The 20512-nt window shown below is 45.6% G+C and overlaps 1 protein-coding gene across 1 annotated transcript; it reads right to left on the minus strand.

Annotated features, from left to right (window-relative positions):
• Positions 1-18234: 18234 nt before the first annotated feature.
• LOC123406085 (alpha-amylase type B isozyme) lies at positions 18235-19933 on the minus strand. The gene is made up of 3 exons (XM_045099576.1): positions 19797-19933; positions 18772-19716; positions 18235-18664 (listed from the first exon to the last, which is right to left on the minus strand). The coding sequence occupies exons 1-3, from the start codon at positions 19881-19883 to the stop codon at positions 18413-18415; spliced, it is 1284 nt and encodes a 427-aa protein (XP_044955511.1). The 5' UTR covers positions 19884-19933; the 3' UTR covers positions 18235-18412.
• Positions 19934-20512: the final 579 nt, after the last annotated feature.

The raw sequence follows: 20512 nt of genomic DNA on the forward strand, positions 1-20512 counted from the left end.
TGATTGAGCCTTGGGCTCCCTTTATGCACACTCTTTTGCTTGAATCAGAATGCGGTTTTTATGTGATCATTCGAATCTGAGTCTTCGAACTGCTGATGGACCTATCCATCATGACGTCTGAGTGTGGATTATCCCCTCATTCAGAGCCATTTCTACTTAGGAGAGAGCGGATTCACAGCCAAGTCCTTGAGTGTGGAGGTTGTCCTCACTTGGGACAGGTTTTACCTTTGGCGAAAACAGGTTCGCAACTAAGAAATGATTGTTCTATTCATCTTGGCATCCGAATGGGGATTGTGTCCTCATTTGGAACCATTGAACCGCTTTTACTTAGGCGCAAATGGGTCAGCAGCCAAGCCCCCGAGCATGGAGGTCGTCCTCACTCATGGATGGTTTGGACTTAGGCAAAAACAGGTTCGCCGCTAAGGGATGATTGTCATGTTCATCTTGGCAGCTGATACGTCTCCAACTATCTATAATTTTTGATGGTTTCATGCTATTATCTTGTCAAACTTTGGATGTTTTGCATGCCTTTTATATATTTTTTGGGACTAACTTATTAACTCAGTGCCAAGTGCCAGTTCCTGTTTTTTCCATGTTTTTGACCCCTTTCAGAGGAGATTTTGAAACGGAGTCCAAACGGAAGAAAATCCCCGAAAATATTTTTTTTTGGAACGGAAGAAGATCGGGGAGCTTGGGAGCCAAGGCAGGGGAGCCCCAGGGGCCCCACAAGCCTCCACCCTGCGGCCAGGGGGTCGCGCCATCCAGGCTTGTGGCCCCCCCTGGACGCCCTTTGCCCTAGGTCTTTCGCCTATATATTCCCATAAATGCCAGAAAAAAATCAGGAGATCATCGCAATCACTTTTCCGCCACCACAAGCTTCTGTCTCCGCAAGATCCCATCTGGGGCATGTCCTGGTGCCCTGTCGGAGGGGGGATTCGGTCACGGAGGGCTTCTACATCAACATCATGACCTCTCCGATGATGCGTGAGTAGTTCACCATAGACCTACGGGTCCATAGCTAGTAACTAGATGGCTTCTTCTCTCTCTTGGATCTTCAATACAAAGTTCTCCATGATCTTCATGGAGATCTATCCGATGTAATCTTCTTTTGCGGTGTGTTTGTGGAGATCCGATGAATTATGGATTTATGATCAGATTATATATAAATCTTATTTGAGTTTCTTCTGATCTCTCTTATGCATGATTTCATATGCTTGTAATTCTCTTCGAGTTGTGGGTTTTGTCTGGCCAACTAGATCTATGATTCTTGCAATGGGAGAAGTGCTTGGTTTTGGGTTCATACCGTGCGGTGACCTCACCCAGTGACAGAAGGGGTAGCGAGACACGCATCTTGTTGTTGCCATCAATGGTAAAAAGATGGGGTTTTCATCGTTGGTTTGAGATTATCCCTCTTCATCATGTCATCTTTCTTAAAGCGTTTCTCTGTTCATCATGAACTCAATACACAAGATGCATGCTGGATAGCGGTCGATGTGTGGCGTAATAGTAGTAGATGCAGAAAGTATCGGTCTACTTGTCTCGGACGTGATGCCTATATGTATGATAATTGCCTTAGATATCGTCATGACTTTGCGCGGTTCTATCAATTTCTCGACAGTAATTTGTTCACCCACCGTGATGCTTGTTATTTTGAGAGAAGCCTCTAGTGAACACTATGGCCCCCAGGGTCTACTCCACACCATATTTCCAGGCTTACACTTTTTACTTCGTTGCACTTTCCGCCGTCAGATCTCACTTCGCGAACAATCTTGAAGGGATTGACAACCCCTTTGAACCGTTGGGTGCAAGCTTGTTTGTGTTTGCGCAGGTACTCTGGACTTGACGAGACCCTCCTTCTGGATCAATACCTTTGTTCTCAAACTGAGGGAAATACTTACTGCTCCTGTGCTACATCACCCTTTCCTCTTCAAGGGAAAAACCAACGCAAGCCTAGCCTATGTCAACATGTCAATTCCTGGCGCTGTTCTGTGTGGGATAGCAGCAGCCGAGTGAAGGTGATGCCCTCACTCGGAACCGTTTGTACTTAGGCGAAAATGGGTCCGCACCTAAGCCCCGAGCATGGAGGTCGTCCTCACTCGGGGCAGGTTTGGACATAGGCGAAAACAGTCTTGCAGCTAAGAGATGATTGTCATGTTCATCTTTGCAGCCGAGTGAAGGTCATGCCCTCACTCGGAACCGTTTGCACTTAGGCGAAACGGGTACGCAACTAATCCCCAAACGTGAAGGTCGTCCTCACTCGGGGCCGGTTTTATCTTGGGCGAATCATGATTCGCAACCAAGACGTGGAGTAGTCCTTGCGGACCAAGCGATGGTCATGTCCATCTTGGTGCCCGAATGAAGGTCATGTCCTCATTCGAAACCATTTTTTACTTAGGAGAAAGCAGGTCCGTAGCTAAGCCCCTGGGCGTGGAGGTGGTCCTCACTCGGGGCAGGTTTAGACTTAGGCAAAATAGGTTCCCAACTAAGGGATGATTGTCCTATTCATCATGGCAGCCGACTAAAGGTCATGCCCTCACTCGGAACCGTTTGTACTTAGGCGAAAATGAATCCGCAGCTAAGCCCCCGAACATGGGGGTAGTACTCACTCGGGGCCAGTTTTATCTTAGGCGAATCATGATTCGCAACCAAGACGTGGAGGTAGTCCTTGCGGACTAAGCGATGGTCCTGTCCATCTTGGTGCCCGAATGAAGTTCATGTCCTCATTCGGAACTGTTTTTACTTAGGCGAAAGCAGGTCCGCAGCTAATCCCCCGAGCATGGAGGTCGTTCAAACTCGGGGCAGGTTTGGACTTAGGCAAAAACAGGTTCGGAACTAAGGGATGATTGTCTTGTTCATCTTGGTAGCCGAGTGAAGGTCAAGCCCTCACTCGGAACCATTTGTATTTAGGCAAAAACGGGTCCGCAACTAAGCCCCCGAGCGTGTAGCTCGTCCTCACTCGGGGCTGATACATCCAAAATGCATCATTATTTTCTATCATAATTTCTCTCTATCCATTGGTATATTTCACATTATCATGATGTACTTATAGTGTTTTGGCTTATTTTACACAGTTTACAACTTATCGGTGCCGAAACAGCAAACGCAGGATTCAGTGGAGAAAATAACACGAAGAGTTACCATATCAGAACATCTCCAACTGTGCTGAAAATTTGAGGGAAGGAGTTTCCGAACAGATCCCGAAGACAGGCCAAAGAAGGGCTGGAAGGGGGCCACAGGTCACCCAGGCGACCTGCTGGCGCGAGCCACCCCTAGGGAGCGCCCACAGGCCGCCTGGGTGGTGGGTCCCTCATCCAACGCTCTCCTTTGGCCTATATGATCCTCTTGACCTAAAAGTTACGGGGACAGAAGAGTTTTCGTAGTTCCGCCGCTGCTCTGCGGCGGAAACCTACAGAGAAGAAAAGACCTTTCCAGCGGGCAGATTCCGCCAGGGAGAACTCCTCCTCGAAGGGGAGATCGTACTCATCGTCATCACCATCGTCACGGGCATTATCGAGATCATCATCACCATCATCACCATCACCATCACCATCTCCATCTTCATCCCATCTCACTTATCATTGCAATTGGAGTTGTACCTTGCACTATTCATCCCCTCTACTCTACCGGTGTTGATTACTCTTTTGTGGTGAATGCTATTGAGGTTTGTTGGAGGATTATTGTTATGAACAGATTTTTAATCATATTTTCATCACCTCTGATCATGATCTCTTTTATGTCTTGTGAGTAGTTCCGTTAGTTCTTGAGGACATGGGAAAAGTCTATATGCTAGTAGTCATATGATGTTGAAGTAATATGTGTTGATTGATATTTAAGTTATCGTGTTATTCTTCTAGTGGTGTTATGTGAACGTCGACTACATAACACTTCACCCTTTTAAGGACCTAGGGGAATGCATCGTGTATAAAGAATGCTTATGGTGGGTTGCCGGAGTGACAGAAACCTGAACTCAGTTTGCATACTTTTGCATGAGGGAGTATTGGATCCTAAAGCTTATTGTTATGGTTAGGCTTTGCCTTAATTTCTCTCTTGTATTTGCGGATGCTTGCAAGAGGGACTAATTATAAGAGTGTACTTGTCTTAGCCTATACGGTGCACTAGTTAAGATCCGCCCACATAACACTTATCAATACAAAACATAGTACTAGACGGAATATGGCGAAAGCATTTGACTATCTCTCCCGTGTGTCCTCAGGAACGCCTTAGTCTTTATAAGTTTAGTCCCTCGGATTATCCTTTGAGTTCAAAAGGATTGGGCCACTTTCTGCCCCTCGGCACCATTTACTTTCCTTGCATTTACTTGCTTGTTGCTATTACTAGAAAACCCATAAAAAGTTACCTTTCAGTACTTGCAGTTATTCCTTGTTCAAGATCGCTTGTCAGTACCTTCTGCTCCTCGTTGGATTCGACACTCTACTTATCGAAAAGGCTACGATAGATCCCCTACAGTTGTGGGTCATCAACACCATTTTCTGGCGCCATTGCCGGGGACTGTACTGCTATTGATAAGTGAAATTGGTAAGGAAATCTTTACGCTGTACGTGCTGTTTTTTGTTTTACTGTTTCCGGTTTTTGTCCCTATGGAAAACTCTGCTCTTGGTTTGTTGCTTGTGGGGAACCTCCCCAACGCTATTGTGGTGGAGAAGCCTTCCCCACCTACTGAAATTGTGCCCTTTAAAATACCAACTGGTATTATTGATTGTGTCTTGGCTAATCGATATGCAGGAGATAGACATCCAGGTGAACACTTGCTATATCTTTCACAACTATGCTCCTTATTTAAGCTTGCAGGTATATCGATGGATTTTGTTATGAGAAAGCTATTCTCTCTATCATTAAAAGATAAGGCTTTGGATTGGTATAGGCTTCTTGATGACTCTCATTTACTAAATTGGCAAGATCTTATGCCTCTCTTTTTTGCAAAGTTTTATCCTCTACATGAAATACATCGAGATAGGAACTATATTTATAACTTTTGATCTCGTGATGGAGAAAGCATCGCTCAAGCTTGGGGGAGATTGAAGTCCTTAATTCTCAAATGTCCCAATCACGAGCTCTCCAAAGAAATTATTCTTACAAATTTTTATGCAAGGCTTTCTCGTCAAGATAAAGAGATGCTTGATGCCTCCTCTAGTGGGGCATTTTCCAACAAAAGCACTGAGGCTAAGTGGGATCTTATTGAAAGGATCCAGAAGAGCACTGAAGACTGGGATATTGATAAAGGTATTGAACCCGTTAGGAATTATGAGCATGATTACATTGAGAGCTATGTGGAAACTGATTACTTCAATACCTTTTGTGCTAAGATTGGACTTGATTCCCAGCTTCTAATTGATTTTTTCAAAGACTTTGCCTCTCATATTGACTCTTCTAAGAAGAAGAAGGATCAACACCATAAACCTTTTAAGGAATTACCTGTTGATATTAATGTTGTTGACCCTATGTTGCCTGCAGTTATATATGAAAAGCCCTCTTTTCCCACAAGGATGAGGGAGCATTCTTTTGTCACATGAATATTGAATAAAAGTGAAAGAACGAGTGACGAGCATGAGGACCTGATTAAAGTTGATCCTCAAGTTGCATTAGTCAAGGATCTTGTTACTAGTAATATCGAGGATTCCAATATAATTTTTTCTGTTGTTTCTACTAACCTTGTTATAGCCAAGAATAAAGGCCCAATTTCAGGTACTCCAGTTGTATCTGTTAAAATAGGAGATCATAATTATTATGGGCTATGTGATTTGGGATCCAGTGCTAGTGCTATTCCTTTTTCACTTTATCAAGAGATCATGAATGAGATTCTACCATATGAAATTGAAGAAGTCGATGTTACTATTCATCTTCCAGACAAAGAAACTATCTCTCCTATTGCAATTATGCGAGATGTTGAAGTTCTGTGTGGAAATGTAAAATACCCTACCGACTTTCTAGTACTTGGTTCAGTGCAAGATAGTTCTGACCCTATTATCTTTGGTAGGCCTTTTCTCAAAACTTGTGGAGCTATTATAGCTTGCAGGAAAGGAAAAGTATATGTTGAATTTAATGGTGAGCCATATGAATTTAACTTTTTAAAATTCTTGAAGCAAACTCGTGGTACTGGTTTTCCTAGTAGTGATAAAACAATTGAAGAGATTGCTTCTATTGCTATTCCTCCTAACGATTGTTTGCAAGAATTTATGGAGAACCACGAGAATGATATGCATATGCAGGAAAGGAATGAGCTAGATGATATATTCTTGAGACAACCTGATGTCCTGAAGCACAACCTTCCGGTTGAGCCTTTGGAAATTTTATCGAAACCAAAAGAAGACCCGGTGTTTGATCTTAAACCTCTTCCCAGTACGCTCAAGTATGCTTATTTGGATGAAAAGAAAGTATATCTTGTTATTATAAATTCTAACCTTTCAGGATATGAAGAAGAGCGATTATTGGAAGTCCTTCGTAAACACCGAGGCGCTATTGGCTATACCCTTGATGATCTTAAGGGGATTAGTCCATCTATTTTCCAGCATACTATCAATGCTGAGCCTGATGCTAAACCAATTGTTGATCATCAACGACGGTTCAACTCGAAGGTGAAGGATGTTGTGAGGAATAAAATCCTCAAGCTTCTAGCCGCAGGTATTATCTACCCTATAGCTGATAGTAAGTGGGTAAGTCCGGTACATTGTGTTCCCAAGAAAGGAGGTATGACTGTGGTTCCTAATGATAAGAATGAACTAATACCTCAAAGAATTATTATTGGATATAGAATGTGTATTGATTACAGGAAGCTGAACAAGCCAACCATGAAGGACCACTACACACTGCCGTTCATCGACCAAATGCTTGAAAGGTTATCCAGAAACACTCACTTTTGCTATCTTGATGGATACTCTTGTTTCTCTCACATTCATGTTAACACTGCCGATCAAGAGAAGACCACTTTTACTTGTCTCTTTGGTACTTATGCTTATAGATGTATGCCTTTTGGTATATGCAATGCTCCTACTACTTTTCAGAGGTGTATGTCTGCTATCTTTCATGGTTTTTGTGAGGAAATTGTGGAGGTATTCATGGACGATTTCTCCGTCTATGGAACCTCTTTTTACCATTGTCTCCACAACCTTAATAAAGTTTTGCAGAGATGTGAGGAGATGAACTTGGTACTCAACTGGGAGAAGTGCCATTTCATGGTCAATGAGGGAATTGTTCTTGGCCACAAGATTTCTGAAAAGGGAATCGAGGTGGACAGGGCAAAGGTCGAAGGAATCGAGAGGATGTCTTATCCAAAGGACATCAGAGGTATTCATAGTTTCCTCAGTCATGCTGGTTTCTATAGAAGATTTCTTAAAGACTTTTCTAAGACTTTGAAACCCCTCACTAATCTTCTCCAGAAGGATATTCCTTTTGTGTTTGATGAAGATTGTAAGGAAGGCTTTGAAGTTCTTAAGAAAGCCTTGATAACCGCCCCTATAGTCCAACCACCTGATTGGAATTTGGCTTTTGAAATCATGTGTGATGGTAGTGATTTTGCTGTTGGAGTTGTGTTAGGACAAAGGGTTGATAAAAAATTGAATGTTACACATTATGCTAGCAAAACCCTTGATAGTGCTCAAAAGAATTATGCTACTACTGAGAAAGAGTTTTTAGCAGTAGTGTTTGCTTGTGATAAGCTTAGGCCTTACATTTTTGATTCTAAAGTCATCATTCATACTGATCATGCTGCTATTAAGTATCTTATGGAAAAGAAGGATGCCAAACCAAGTCTTATCATATGTGTCCTTCTTCTTCAAGAATTTGATTTGCAGATTGTGGATAGGAAGGGAGTAGACAACCCTATAGTAGACAACCTTTCCAGGATGGAGGACATACCACATGATCCTATTCCGGTCAAGGATAGTTTTCCTGATGAACAATTAGCTGTTTTGCAGGTGCAATCTAATTCCGATCCATGGTATGCAGATTATGCTAACTTTATTGTTGCAAAGTTTTTGCCTGCAGGTTTAACATTCCAGCAGAGGAAGAAGTTCTTCCACGACCTGAGGTATTACTTTTGGGATGACCCACATCTTTTTAGAGAAGGTGTAGATGGAATTGTGAGGAGATGCATACCGGAGCATGAGCAGAAGGATATCTTGAGACAATGTTATAGCAGTCCTTATGGAGGACATCATGCCGGTGAGAGGACCGCACACAAGGTTCTCCAATCAGGTTTTTATTGGCCTACTCTCTTTAAAGATGCTAGAAATTATGTTTTATCTTGTGATAAGTCCCGGAGAGTTGGTAATATTAGTAGGAGGAATGAGATGCCTATGAATTATTCTCTAGTCAATGAGCCTTTTGATTGCTAGGGTTTTGATTTTGTGGGTCCTTTCCCTCCATCACACAAATACACTCACATATTAGTGGTTGTTGATTATGTGACCAAGTGGGTTGAAGCAATCCCCACTGAAAGTGCTGATCACAAGACATCCTTGAAAATGCTCAAGGATGTAATCTTCCCTAGGTTTGGTGTACCTCGGTACCTCATGACCGACGGAGGATCACATTTTACACATGACTCTTTTAGAAAATCTCTAGCCAAATATGACGTTAATCATAGAATTGCTTCACCTTACCACCCTCAAACAAGTGGGCAAGTTGAGCTCACAAATAGAGAGATCAAGTTGATCTTGCAAAAGACAGTGAACAGTTCTAGAAAGGACTGGTCCAATAAGCTTGGAGATGCCTTGTGGGCGTATAGAACTGCTTACAAAAATCCCATGGGGATGTCTCCGTATAAGATGGTCTATGGCAAAGCATGCCATCTACCTTTAGAGTTAGAGTACGAAGCTTTCTGGCCTATTAGAGAGCTTAATGTTGACCCAAAGCCTGCTAGTGAAAAGCGTCTCATGAACTTGACTTCTCTAGATGAGTGGAGAAGTGAAGCTTACAAGAGCGCAAAAATGTTCAAAGAAAAGGTAAAGAAGTGGCATGACAAGAGAATTTTGAAACGTGAATTTAATGTTGGTGATAAAGTTTTGTTGTATAGATCTTGTTCCAGGTTTTCTCCAAGTAAATTACTTTCCAAGTGGGAAGGACCGTACCATATCGAAGAAGTCTAGCGCTTCGGTGCAATCAAGATTAATAATTTTGAAGGCACAAAACCACATGTTGTGAATGGGCAAAGAGTCAAGCATTACATGGCTGGAGACCCCATTAACGTAGAGGTGGATGTGATATAGGTAGCCACTCATGAAGAACATATTGCAACACTGTATCAGACACCGACATAAGAAAAATAAGAATAGGTATGAGATACGGTAAGGAAACTTCACGAACATCGATAAAAGTTCCGAATTATGTGTTTTTGCAAAATTAGGAAAATTCCCAGCCGAAGTAGAGCCGGAGAGGAGCCCCAGGTGCTCCAGGCGACCTGTGGGCGCGGGCTTCCTCCTGGTCGTGCCAGGAGGCCGCCTGGACCACCCGGAGTCCGTCTCCGACCCTACTTTGGCTTGTTACCTTCCTTTTGGTGCAATTTTTTTTGCTATATATTTTCCCGGATCGTCCCGGTTTTGTATCTTGCGATTCCGTGTGTTTTCTTTTTGATCTATTTGTGAAGGAGAACTTTCAGCAAACCTACGTGCCATGGCTTCCCCAAAATCTCCCAAGGATAAGTTCCTCGTCAACATCATCAACCCTTACCTCGCAGAGGTAAAGAGGCACCCTCAAACACTTTGGGTGGAGGATGGTGTACTCCACAAAGAAGACTTGAAGGGACATATCAAGGAGGGGAGCACCAGGGCCAGGCTGGACGAAGTGGAGCAAGAAGTCTTCAAGTACAAGTTGATGATCGAGCGTGGTGTCGAGGCCAACTGCGATATCATCTCCGAGCTGAAGAGGGAACATGAGGAGGAGATGAAGGAAGTGCGATCAATCATATACACACTAGAAACCAAAGTGTTCAAGCTTCAAGGGCACATCTATGACCTCCAAAACCAGAACTATGAGTATGAACTTAAGTTTTTGCGCATAGGCTTATCTGCAGAAAGCAGGATCCTGGAGACTGAAGAATCCTGTGTGGAGGGAGTACCTTTGCCACGGAAGCTTTTTGCCAAGGATTACCTGAGGAAAATGAACAAGGATGAAGAGTGAAATCTTCATCGGTAATGGCATTACGTTAGCTTGTACCAAGCTTGGGAGAGTGCCCGATATCTTTATTTTTTATCCTTTACCTTTTGTGGTCAAGTTTAGTGTCGTATCATGTCTAGGGAATTTATCTTATGAAATAGGTGTTTGCATTGAGGTCTATCACTCCTTTATGGAGAGTCTTGTATCCGTGAGTGTGCAGTGTCTATGATGGAATATTAATGAGAAGTCTATTGGTTTCTTTGCTGTACTTGGTATTCTCTTCATGCAATCTAACATATCAGGTATGGCTTTGAAAACTCTATTTAATCTTGGCAAACATAGCATTGGTCATAACAACAAGCATGAGTTTTTCTAGTAGCGACATAGCCAAAACCTTTATGTTCTTATGCTTGAAGTGTTATGCTGACAAGGAAGACAACTTGATGCTTTATGCCAATTCTTTATGTTAAACTTTTATATTGTTTTGCATCCAAGTCAACATTATTTGTCTGCTCTCAAAAGCATTTGCTAGCCAACCCTTGCACTAACTGGGAATACTGCTTGTGCATCCATACCCCGAAACCTCAACCTTCCCAAGAGTCCACCATACCTTCCCTATACGTGGTATTTCACCGCCAGTCCTAAAGTATATTACTCATGTGCTATCTTTAAACCTTGAAATATTACTCCCTGTTTTGTGCCTCTATTTTAGCTCACGAGGAAGTAGTAGATAATTCATGATCTTCTCATACTCGACAAGTTTTATCCTGGGTTAGCATGTTTAATCTGCGAACCCCTAACACCAGAAGGGATTCGCATGAGCGCGCCTGGATCGTAAAAGATAATAACAACAAGCAAAACCTCCTTCAAGCTTTGTTGATGAGAAAGCAGAAAACTTTGGTAGTGATAAACAAAGGAGACTAAGGGGATGTGATCGTCCCCACTTTGGGAGTCATTCCTCAAAACTTGTCCAGTATGAGAAGTATTGGGCTATCTACTAGCATTCTTTGAAAAATTATGCACCTCTCAAAAGCTTGTTTTACAATCTTGTTGATTTTTAAAATCCCTAAAAGCTCTAGCACATGAGTTTTCCCTACTTCCCTCTGCGAAGGGCCAATCCTTTACTTTTATGTTGAGTCAGTAAAACCTACTTCTTTCTATTCTAAAAAAGAGAAAACACCTTATGTTGACAAAGATGCATGCATTTATATTGTTTCATTGAGAATTTCCATATCACACCTTTGTTGACATTATCATTAAGATAAGTAAGTTGTTCGTTAAAGCCTAGTTAAAGCAAACATCTTCCTTTGTGTTAGCATTTTCACTTCTTGACTAATAACATGTTCTTTCAAAAAGCTTCAATTGATCTCATCAAAATATAAGAGGAAGAGCAAAATTTAAAAGTTACTACTTGTTTTTCACCAAGAACATGTTTGCCATGGTTTGATGAGTTTTCTTAGCTCTACTTTTGATTGTGATTGATGTTACTATTTCATATGAGCCTTATGAGTTGAGATTGCTGTTGAGGATGGTTGAGTCTAGTAGAGAAATTATGATGCTTCTTGTCTGTATTCTTATTTATCGACACTTCACTCTCTAAACTCGTGGACAGGTTTACCGAGCTCAGTATTCGCTTGGGGACAAGAGAAGTCTAAGCTTGGGGGAGTTGATACTAAGAAGCGTCCAACTCATCATTTTCGTCATCGTTGTCCCCGTAGGGTTCTCTGCCCATATCATGCCGGAGCAGGCGACAATCTCGAGCTGTGTGCTTGGCGAGAATGGGATCCCCATCATCATCCTTCCGGGTATGAATCGGGCACGGTTGGTCCAAGAGGTTGCTCTTGGACTCGGCTTTCTTCTCGCCTGCCTTGTCTTCCTTTTTCTTCTGCTTGGATTTGCTTTGGCCTTGTCCTGGGACAAAATCTACTTCAGCCTTGCCCGATCGGTCGCCCTTTAGCTTCTGCTTTTTCCACGTGTTGCCCGATTGAGGGGCATCGCTGGCTCGGCCCTTTGCCGCTACACACACGGTCTTCCTCTTTGTCGTTCGCGTATAGATTGGCGATTTCCACTGCCTGACTGAGGGTCGGATCCCCCGACCGACCAAACTTGAGAATGAGCTCCCGGTACCGAGTGCCTGCCTTGAAGGCACACACGACCTGATGCTCAATGACGTTTTCCATGGTGTTGTGCAGCATGGTCCATCATTGAATGTACTCACGGAGAGTTTAATTGCTCTTCTGGAAACAGTGCTGCAACTGTGTCAAACCACCCGGGCGCTTGTAAGTGCCCTCGAATGTTTTGATGAACACTCGGGCCAAGTCTTCCCAGCTGTGGATACTGCTATAGGGCAGCTGATCCAACCATGCCCTCGCTAACCCCTCTAACATGAGGGGAAGTTGCTCCATTGCGACGAAGTCATTGCCGCCGCCTATCTGGATAGTCACTCGGTAGTCTTCAAGCCAAGTTTCTAGCTTGGACTCGCCGTTGAATGTACCAATCCCTGTGGCCAACCTGTAGTTGGAGGGGATTTCGGCTTCGCGAATGTGCCTACCAAAACACTCGAGCCCGGAGACCCCTCGGACAACACGTAATTGGTCGACCATGTTTTGCGTGATGATGGACCTCACATTGAATTGGGGTGCGCGATGACCGTCGTCTCCGTAACCCCTATGCCGATTGGAGCTTGGCCTGTGATCGTGGTGTCAATGTCCGTGTGAACTACTCCTCGGAGGAGGCGTCCTTCTACGGACCCGATTATCATCCCTTCGATCTTCGTGCAGACCTCTCGGAAGAGGAGGAGATCTTCGGTGCCTCCCGGGTGCATGATGAATGTGAGCCGACTGCATCGTGTTCGCCCGGACGGACTTGCTATGGATACAATTGTGCGACTCGGAAACCACCGAGTTCTGCTGCAGGGCGGTCTTCAATAGAGCCTGGATCTACCGAATGCCTTTTTACGCCGTAGAGTCACTCGGCTGAATAGAATCAGCAATCCAAGTGGTTGGGGTGAGGTTTTTCAAAGGAGTCGGCATCACCTTGATGTAACGCCGGCGGTTGTTCGGAAACAACTGACGACGACGACGATTGGAGCTAGGCTAATCCCTCGTGGCTCGGGCATCGAGTGAGCGATGAAATCGCTTTTGTCTCCCGCGTTCGGCCAGAGTGGCCTGGCGCGCATTCTCCATGGCCATCTCCTCCAGGGTGTTCCCGATGATGGGGGTACGAAGAGTGTGCTTGTTCCTTTGTCGGAGTTCTTCCCGCTGCCGATCATTGATAGGCTGGGGAACATAGACTTCAGAATTGGCGTGGCGATGATCGCCTTCTTTGTGCCCACGGGAATACCCCGCGGAGAAACCAGGGGCTCCTCCCCTGGTCGTGTCGGCCATTAGGATCTCCGCAGCACATTCGCTTCTCTCTCAGTCAGACCCATCGAACAAGTCGTCGCGTGAAGAAGGGTAGAGGCTGACAGTGGGCTCGTCTGAGTCGAGCATGGACACATGTCCTGATGTGTCCTGAAAAGCCACCGCGTGTTTGATCCAACGCTGCAGCCGTGAGCGCTCGGAGCACTTGCGACGGATAGCAGCTTGACGTGGGTGTACCGACTGATACGGCGCCAACAGCTGATGAATGGGGACCCCTTGCGCCACCGCACAGAAGTGCGAAGCACCCCGAGCGAGGAGGGCATCGGTGTCCAACGATCGGCCGAGCGCTATTATAAGGGTGAATTAATGCTAATAACTACGGAAGTTACTAGTAACGACATCTCTAACTCCGACTTTACTCGTAACGTTTGTCTTCACTGCACTTCATGTGGTATTTTAAGCGTGTGACCGTTGCACTTTCTTCGTCGTCCGCACCTTGCTGTAGTCCGAGTGCCGGGGCACGTCCGTCTGACAGAAGATGAACCGAATGAGCTTGTGCAAACCGAGTGAGAACCTGTTTGCCTGAGTGAGACCATGAATGCACTGGTAGCTTTGAGGACACTGATGTCCATGCGGGGCCTTAGGTGGGCCCTGACATGCAGGTCCATGGGCCTACCCCTAAAGTATAACACAATCACGCCTGACTGTCTGGCCCACCATCGATCCCACCGTCATGTCAGTCGGGCGCACCACTAACCCAACTATATACACGAATCTCGAAAACACTAGACATCTGATAGTTTACTCTCCGCCACTCCACTTCCCCTCCCCACGCTCTGATTCGATGGCCGGCGATGGAAGCAACTATGATGGATCGAACATCGATGTGGAGAAGCTGACCCTCCGCATCGCATTACGCCGGTTGCTGCAGGACCAAGGCGGCCCCGACGGCGGTGGATCTGCATCCTCCAGGTCCATCGCACGCCAACAAAGCGCCGACGGTGATGGATCTGCATCCTCCGGGCCCGTCGCACGAGGACGGAGCACCGGCGACGTCACATGCCCTTCCCGCGAGGAGCGCAACTCCGGTCGCTCCCGCTCCGGGAGGTCCGTTCTAGGTGAGGTATGCCGCCCACCTCCACCACCTTCTGCTCCGAGAGTGGTGCCCGGCCACCGTTGGGTCTTCGTCCCCGCATCAGGAACGGCGGCACGTGGACGCCGGAGAACGAGGCGCGTGCAACCCGTCGCGAGCGACAACGGGCTAGGGAGAGGGGGGGGGGGAGGAGGCGCTGGCCGCGTGACCTTTTGTACATATACATTAAAGGGCTCAGGTTTTAGTTTCCTCCTGGGCAAGTGAAATCACAGGACTGGTCCTGGATATTAATCTGATCTAAGATGCACATTTTGATTGTCTTTATTGAAAAAAGAAAGAGTGCGAAAATCCTTATTGATCATTATTTTATCAAAAATACAATGCATGTCCCTCATCCTCACTTTTACACAAAGGAAGTACTAAATCGTACTATGTGGACAAGGTGAGCTCGGACTAATATGTATGGCATTCATCATGTAAAAAAACTTGTAGAGCTGCTGTCGCAATTTTGCTCATATTTTACAGTAGATATCTAGTATCGTCATCTCTTTGTTAATTTACATGAGTATGTGTCGATTTACTCTCCCCAGGAGAAGAATTATGTATTCAAATTTGACTTCTTCCTAAAATTTGGACGGCTCGGAGCCAAATACTCACATTACGAATCTGATGCTATAATACACGTTTTTTCGTCAGAGATAATGGGCTATGTGAAGTTAAAGTGTGTTATCCAAATTATGTAATTCGTGACTGGAAAAGCTTAATTATAATGCAGAGTAATTGATGATGTAGATGTTTCAAGTTTCATGGGTTAATATTCAGTTGTATATGCTGACGCATCTTGATTTATAGGTATTAGTTACTGCTAGGTGTTCTAGGCAGGCATATTTTATATTCAGATGATCTGGAGAGAACGTATATTTCATTTTCTAACAAAAACAAGAGTTCCATCCTTAACGAAACCACTTTCTAGGATCCATTTTTGTGGTACTGAAACAAGAGTTTCCATCCTTAACAAAATACGATGCTGAAAAATCATTTTAGGGTGTCCCCTAAAACATTTTTGCAGGAAAACGAAGGCTCCAACAGAACAGAACCCGCAAATTGGTAACGCAAATTTCAAATTTTCTTGGTACTAAAAGTAGTTCATCACACGACCACATAGCAAATACAAAGTTTGCTATTAATTGCATCTTGGATATCAAACAGATCGATTTATATACTTACCAAAAAGGGATATAGGCTAATCCCTCCATAGTAGCAATGAAAAGAAATGGTAGTTATGCATGTTGTGCCATTTGATCTTTGTGGAAAGGTCACATCTGGTAGGATGTCTGAATTTGTAGCTTGGTTAAATAGGAAGTGATATTGTGGAAGGACATAATCATGTTTGCATCAAACTTAGCATTGTTTCATGCCACCAATGCTGCATATGTTGCTGAATATTTACAACAGATTCTTGTATCTGTACATAAAGAATCATAAAGAATTCTCTGGAACATCAACTTGACCTTGCTGTCTTAATGAACCTGTAAGTTGGTAAACATGTCATAGAACAGAACCAATGATGGCACAAACAATTATGTTGTTTCTCTCCTTCTAATCCAGCAAGCATTTCTGGTTTGTCCACCACCGGCTGCAGGAGTGGCACAAACTGCTCTGGAGGAGTGGCACGCATGCCTTATTCACTCTATCAATCATCATCATTCTGATGCTTTTCCTCTAAACACTTTTTAGGAGGAGGTTTGTCCACCACCGACTGCAGGCTTGATAAAAATAAACGTTGATGCCTCTTCTCAAGTATCTTGGCGATTGCTCCATTGGGTGCCGCGCTGCTCGTCGCCACCGTGCTCTCCTCCAGCCCCTTCGCCGGCTCCGTCGCCTCGCTCGCCACGCTCCCCACATGGCGCTTCGCGCGCGCCTTCTGGCTCGGCACCGACCAGACCCGCACCGGGCTCGCCGTCCTCGCATCCTCCGCCCACGCGCGCCTCCTCCTCCACCTCGCCGTCCTCGTCTCCTCCGCCGCCTCCATCCTGCAATGCTGCGGGTTCGTCGACGGCCCCGAGCTGGAGGTCAAGCTGCTGGCCGCCGCGGCCGGGCTGCAGCTGCTGGCCTCGTCAACTCTCCGCGCCGTCCACATCCCCGTGCACGTCCCCGCGTGCCTCGCCGCCGCATCGGAGCGTGCCACCTCTCCTCTGCTCCAGGCCAGCCGCCGCCTCGATCTGGATCGAAGGAGGGCGAGCTCCCTGCTCCGCTCCGCCCGTTTCCCGCGGCAACCGTCATTGACCTCTGGTCGAGGAGGGGTGTGGATAAGAAGACCTTGACCACGGGGAGGGGTGTTTCTATAAAAACGAAACGTTTTTTAACTAAACAAAGGACTGCGGGTTAATTTCTCTGAAATAGAAGGGTTTTTTTGTAAAACCGCCACAAACGGATGACAGAAGCGCTCCGAGCTTTATTATTAGGTGAGATTTTATCTTTTGGTTATCTATCCATTGTAGTGGATTTTATTTTCCTCGATATTAATCTGATCTAAGATGCTCATTTTGGTTGTCTTTATTAAAAAAAAAAGAGTGCGAAAATCCTTACAGGTTATTATTTTATGAAAAATACAATGCATGTCCCTCATCCTCATTTTTACATGGAGGAAGTATTAAATTGCACTATGTGGACAACGTGAGCTCGGACTAATATGTATCATATAGGAAAAAAATCTTGTAGAGCTGCTCTGGTAATTTTACTCATATTTTCTCCCACACGGCGTAGTCATTGCCGTGTGCGGCCACTCACATCAGACCACTCACGATGTTTGCACATCAGACCACTCACGAGAAGCGTTTCTTATTTTTCTTAAGCAAGCAACCATGCCACATTGGCACCTATGCGCCTCAATTATAAGCTACAGTTTTTTGCATTAATTTATACATGCAACAGTGCCACATTAGCAAACCATACATACTGTTCATAAGTTATATGTTTGAAAATAATTTTATTGCCGCATACTGTTTATGTGTTGGATACTTGGAGCAAATTTATTTAGTTCAAGATTTGCACTTTTGTAAAAGAAAAATGTCATTTTATTAACTACAATGTGAACCAAAGGATGGACATTAAGAAAATGGCATTTTATTAACTACAACAATGCAAGTTGTGAACTACGTATATAGGCATCCTGTATTGCATTCCCATACAATTCATGCGCATTTTATCAGAAAGTAGAACGGATGGCCCTCATCCTCATTTTTAACTTAGAACTGACAGTTGTAGCATTGTTGAAGGCAATTGTTTTTTTCTTCTTTCTTACGTAAATCCTTAGTCTTTTTTTCTTTTGATCTACAGCGGCTGAAGCTCTACCTTCGTAAATCCTTAATCTTTACTACATAGGCAGAGCTACAACCACTCTGGGTCAAAAAGAGGAAACCCCGCCATTGCTTTTGTGCGCCTCAGCCCCGTAACACAATTCCGTATGCTCCCGTACGAGTTACTGGTCATGGTTGCCCAGTTTTCGTTCAACTAACAATGGTAAACCAAGAGTGTGAAAATCAGAGAAAGAAAAAGACTGGTATGCGTTTTATTGTAATTTTATCTTTTGGTTATCTATATCCATTGTAGTGGATTTTATTTTCTTCGATATTAATCTGATCTAAGATGCTCATTTTGGTTGTCTTTATTAAAGAAAGAAAGAGTGCGAAAATCCTTATAAATCATTATTTTATCAAAAATACAATGCATGTCCCTCATCCTCACTTTTACATGGAGGAAGTATTAAATTGTACTATGTGAACAGCGTGAGCTCGGACTAATATGTATCATATAGGAACTTGTAGAGCTGCTCTCGCAATTTTGCTCATATTTTCTCCCATACGGCATAGTCATTGCCGTGCGCGGCCACCTTGAAGCCTCCCGGAATGAGGTTCCCCACATCGTATCTTGGCCCGAGCTTGACGATGACCTTGCCGTCGATCTCGGCGAGATAAAGGTCGGCGTCGGCCTCTATGATTTGCAGCTTGCTCTCGTTGTGTATCCCGTGCCGGGTCCTGACTGACACCAGGCGATCGATCTCCTCCTTCAGGCCCCAGTCGAAGAAATGATCGTAGAACTGAAGAACCAAAATTATTTTTCATCAGTTCGGTCATGGTTTGTTATTATTATGAACGAAACAAGAAAAGAAAATTGAGATGTGATGTATTGGTACGACGAACTCACGATGCATGGCGTCCCTGGGTGCGTGAGGATGTAGGCATATCCCTGCATGACCCTGTCAGAAGGGAAGGGCCACATGTGCTGCGTGGAGCCGGTGTCGTGGTTGTCCACAAAGGTCACCGCCTTGGCTGGCCACCACCCGATCATGCCTGGCGCCTTACCGTCTGTGCCGCGCAGCCGCCACAGCTCGCCCTCCACGGCCACGTTGAGGATGCCCTTGGTGGTGAAGTCGAACGTGGTAGCGGGCCCTTTGCCGCCAACCTTGTCCACCCAGTTCACCAGCTCCTGCCGGTGCTGGTCCTGGTTGAGGTTGGGCTTGCCGTCCCCGCCGTACGCGAGCGACGTCCATATCTCGGCCACGGCGAAGCTGGGCTCCGAGCGGTCAATGTAAATCTTGGCGACGTCCGCGGAGTAGCCCTTGGCGAAGTCGAAGCGCCAGCCGTCGAAGCCGATGTCGGCCTTGAGCCAGTTGAGCCACTCGACGAGCTCCTTCTGGACGCGCAGGTTGAGGTGGTCGATGTCGGGGGCGGCCCCGAAGTCGGCGCCGGTGTCCGGGTTGCCGGTGCCGTCAGCGTAGGGCCGGTCGTCGCGGCAGATCATGTGGGGCCCCCAGTCGAGGCGGGCGTCGGGGGTGCCGCCCTCGAAGATGCAGTAGATGCCCCGGCCGTCCTTGTGCTCCGCCGTGCGGTGGTTGATGACGATGTCGGCGATGGCCTTGACGCCCTTGCCGTGGAGCGCCCCGATGAGGGACTTGAGCTGCGCCTTGTTGCCGTACTTGGAGGCGTCCAGGTCGTACAGCCGGCCCGGCATGTACCCTTGCTCGGCGACGGACTGCGACGCCGGAGGGAGCCAGACGTGCGTGATGCCGGCGGCGGCGATGTCGTCCACCTTGCCCATCAGGAAGTTGTACCACCCGCCATTGTGCTTCCACGACTCCCAGTTGAAGCCCTGTCGCATGCAGAACCCAAAACTCAGTCCAAAACATGATCGCGGTACATACAGAATCTGAAGATAGGACAAGATCTTACCTGAAAGAGGACTTGCCCGGAGGCCAAGCTGGCCGACAGGCCAAGGAGGACGAGGAAGAGGGAGAGGGACAAGTGTTTGTTCGCCATGTTCTTCAGCTCTCTCTTGCTGTGCTCTCGAAGAGTACGATGGAGAACTGATGCATTCAGCTTGTGTGTCTGGCCAGGTATTTATAGTGTGCTGCAGCATGCCGGAATTGCTGCCGGTGTGCAACTTGCAAATCACTTTCTCGTGTGCTCGGCTTGAATGCTCCTTTGGGCCAGTGGATATGTCGGCCGGAGTTTGTTATCGGCCGGTACGGTGAGCTCAAAAGGCGATTCAATGCCCAAGTGATGTAGATGGAGGCAGCCTTCGCCTTCCATAAGAAGGCACCGGTCAATACGACCGTCAGTTATCCTCAACCTCTGTTTTTCTGAGGACAGAACATTCGAGCATTTTTCATCGAATAGTGTGCTGTGGTTACAATTACAAACCTTCATCTACCGCAACTGTATGTCTGTAGGCAAGCCAAGAAGAATTTGCAAGAACACGGAAACTACTCAACTGGGAGTGGTATAGTTTTGTACATGATCAACCCCAAAAGGGTTTAGCTTTCCGCACTAAAATAAGGTTCAGTTCAGACGTCCTGCTTGTAAGCAACAGTTCGTGAGATCAGCAGCAACTGATGGCACCTTCTGAATAACCTGGATGAGGTGCGTCCCTCGAGGCGGATAAAACT

Source organism: Hordeum vulgare, chromosome 6H, assembly GCF_904849725.1.
Source record: "Hordeum vulgare subsp. vulgare chromosome 6H, MorexV3_pseudomolecules_assembly, whole genome shotgun sequence".
Lineage (NCBI taxonomy): Eukaryota > Viridiplantae > Streptophyta > Magnoliopsida > Poales > Poaceae > Hordeum > Hordeum vulgare.